The 1,220-nt window shown below is 44.3% G+C and overlaps 1 protein-coding gene across 1 annotated transcript; it reads right to left on the reverse strand.

The window, feature by feature from the left end:
- Window positions 1–340: 340 nt before the first annotated feature.
- Window positions 341–803, reverse strand: LOC107580468 (histone H2A-like). The gene has a single exon (XM_016266165.1). The coding sequence runs from the start codon at window positions 774–776 to the stop codon at window positions 390–392; it is 387 nt and encodes a 128-aa protein (XP_016121651.1). The 5' UTR covers window positions 777–803; the 3' UTR covers window positions 341–389.
- Between the last annotated feature and the right edge of the window lie 417 nt (window positions 804–1,220).

Here is a 1,220-nt window from a genome sequence, read left to right on the forward strand (position 1 = left end):
ACCACAAATACACTTCACGCTAGCACACCAATTTAGGCTTCATACTCGCGTTGTTTTATTCCATAGCTGAACTATTCATTAATCCGATATCATCAAAATTACCTTACCATCTGTATAAAATCACAAATACACTGAAGACACCATCACAAGAACATATTGTTAATGTGATGAGATCACTCATTCATAAACTCCGCCACAGCTCGCCTTGTGGCTGTTACTGCGTTTGCTAATATCCATTTATTCTTTATGGACATTTCATTTTTTTTATTAAACGCTCTTGCGGTATGTACGCTATTGATGAAATTAAGTTACAGAAATTTGCTCTGAGAGAGATAAAATGGGTGGCTCTTAAAAGAGCCTTTGTGTTCCAGAAACAGACTAGAACGCGTCTACTTGGCTTTGGCGGGCTTCTCGCTCTTCTTGGGCAGCAGCACGGCCTGGATGTTGGGCAGCACGCCGCCCTGAGCGATGGTCACTCGGCCCAGGAGTTTGTTCAGCTCCTCATCATTGCGCACCGCCAGCTGCAGGTGACGGGGGATGATGCGGGTCTTCTTGTTGTCTCTGGCGGCGTTTCCAGCCAGCTCCAGGATCTCAGCGGTCAGGTACTCGAGCACAGCCGCCAGATAGACGGGAGCTCCGGCACCGACGCGCTGAGCGTAGTTACCTTTGCGGAGATGTCTGTGAACACGACCGACGGGGAACTGCAGCCCTGCTCTGGAGGAGCGACTCTTGGCCTTCGCTCTCGCCTTGCCGCCGGTTTTGCCTCTTCCGCTCATGGTCAAAAGTAAAAATTTCTGCGCTTGTATTGCAAAAGTAATGAGCCCATGAGTTCCGCTCTACTGATTTTAAAGGAGCGTGCGAGTCACCCATTGGTTTAGAGTCTGTAAGATTTCCAACCAATCACTGAACTTCCCTCCAACACCGACCGCCGAAGCCACGCCTCCACAGCTGGCGGTCGGATTGTGAAATATATATTGAAAATAATTGCCAAGGCAAAAAGCATTTAAAATCATGTTTTTCCAGTATTTTAAAATAATTTTTTGAACAATTCAGCGCGAACAATTATAAATAGTTTTAACCTAATTAAATTTAGATCAATGATCCATTAAAGCTGTTAATATTAATTTATGTGTATTACTTTGTGGCTTTTCTAAATACACAGTCAACATGTCAAACATTGAGTCGAGGTAAACTCAGATACACTCTTCTATTTTATTTTT

This window comes from Sinocyclocheilus grahami, unplaced genomic scaffold (genome assembly GCF_001515645.1).
Source record: "Sinocyclocheilus grahami isolate Dianchi unplaced genomic scaffold, SAMN03320097.WGS_v1.1 scaffold33999.1, whole genome shotgun sequence".
NCBI classification, from domain to species: domain Eukaryota; kingdom Metazoa; phylum Chordata; class Actinopteri; order Cypriniformes; family Cyprinidae; genus Sinocyclocheilus; species Sinocyclocheilus grahami.

Bases quoted from the DNA above. Each gene is read 5' to 3' on its own strand.
- LOC107580468 (XM_016266165.1), bottom strand. From the start codon at position 776: ATGAGCGGAAGAGGCAAAACCGGCGGCAAGGCGAGAGCGAAGGCCAAG.